Source organism: Eimeria mitis, genomic scaffold (genome assembly GCF_000499745.2).
Source record: "Eimeria mitis Houghton genomic scaffold, Emh_scaff8525, whole genome shotgun sequence".
Classification (NCBI taxonomy): domain Eukaryota; phylum Apicomplexa; class Conoidasida; order Eucoccidiorida; family Eimeriidae; genus Eimeria; species Eimeria mitis.
The window spans coordinates 387-786 of NW_013576281.1; the positions used below are offsets into that span (position 1 = coordinate 387).

Consider the following 400-nt stretch of genomic DNA (forward strand, 5'->3'; position numbering starts at 1 on the left):
GCAGCAACAGCAGCAGCAGCAGCAGCAGAGTCTACAAACAAATCTGGGAAAGCACAGCAGCTACGCCTTGCTGCTGAGCACCACGCTGCAGGATCTAAACCCTAAACCCTAAACCCTAAACCCTCGCGTTCATCTGAATATTTATTTTCTCACCATGCTGTCTGGCCTATGGTCATTTTTAATATTTTTTTGTCTGCTTCTTGTTTTTGTTTTTCTTCTCGTTGTGTTGCTACCCTCCTCAACAACTCTTTTAATTATGATGCTGCGGCCCCCCTTTGTCTTGCCTCTTAGTTTCTCCCACTGCTGCTTCTGCTGCTGCTGCTTCTGCTGCTGCTGCTGCTGCTGCTGCTGCTGCTGCTGCAAGTCCGAGTCCGAGGCCGTCCAGCCCTGTCCTATGTTG

The 400-nt window shown here is 49.8% G+C and overlaps 1 protein-coding gene across 1 annotated transcript in view; it reads right to left on the reverse strand.

Moving 5' to 3' along the window:
* Positions 1-31: 31 nt before the first annotated feature.
* Positions 32-400, reverse strand: part of EMH_0095200 (uncharacterized protein) — a gene marked incomplete at both ends in the record, with an annotated part of 1,226 nt that continues 857 nt past the window's right edge. The window contains 2 exons of the mRNA XM_013502204.1: positions 32-94; positions 154-392. Of these exons, the coding sequence (XP_013357658.1) occupies positions 32-94; positions 154-392 (302 nt within the window). The remainder of the gene's footprint in view (positions 95-153; positions 393-400) is intronic.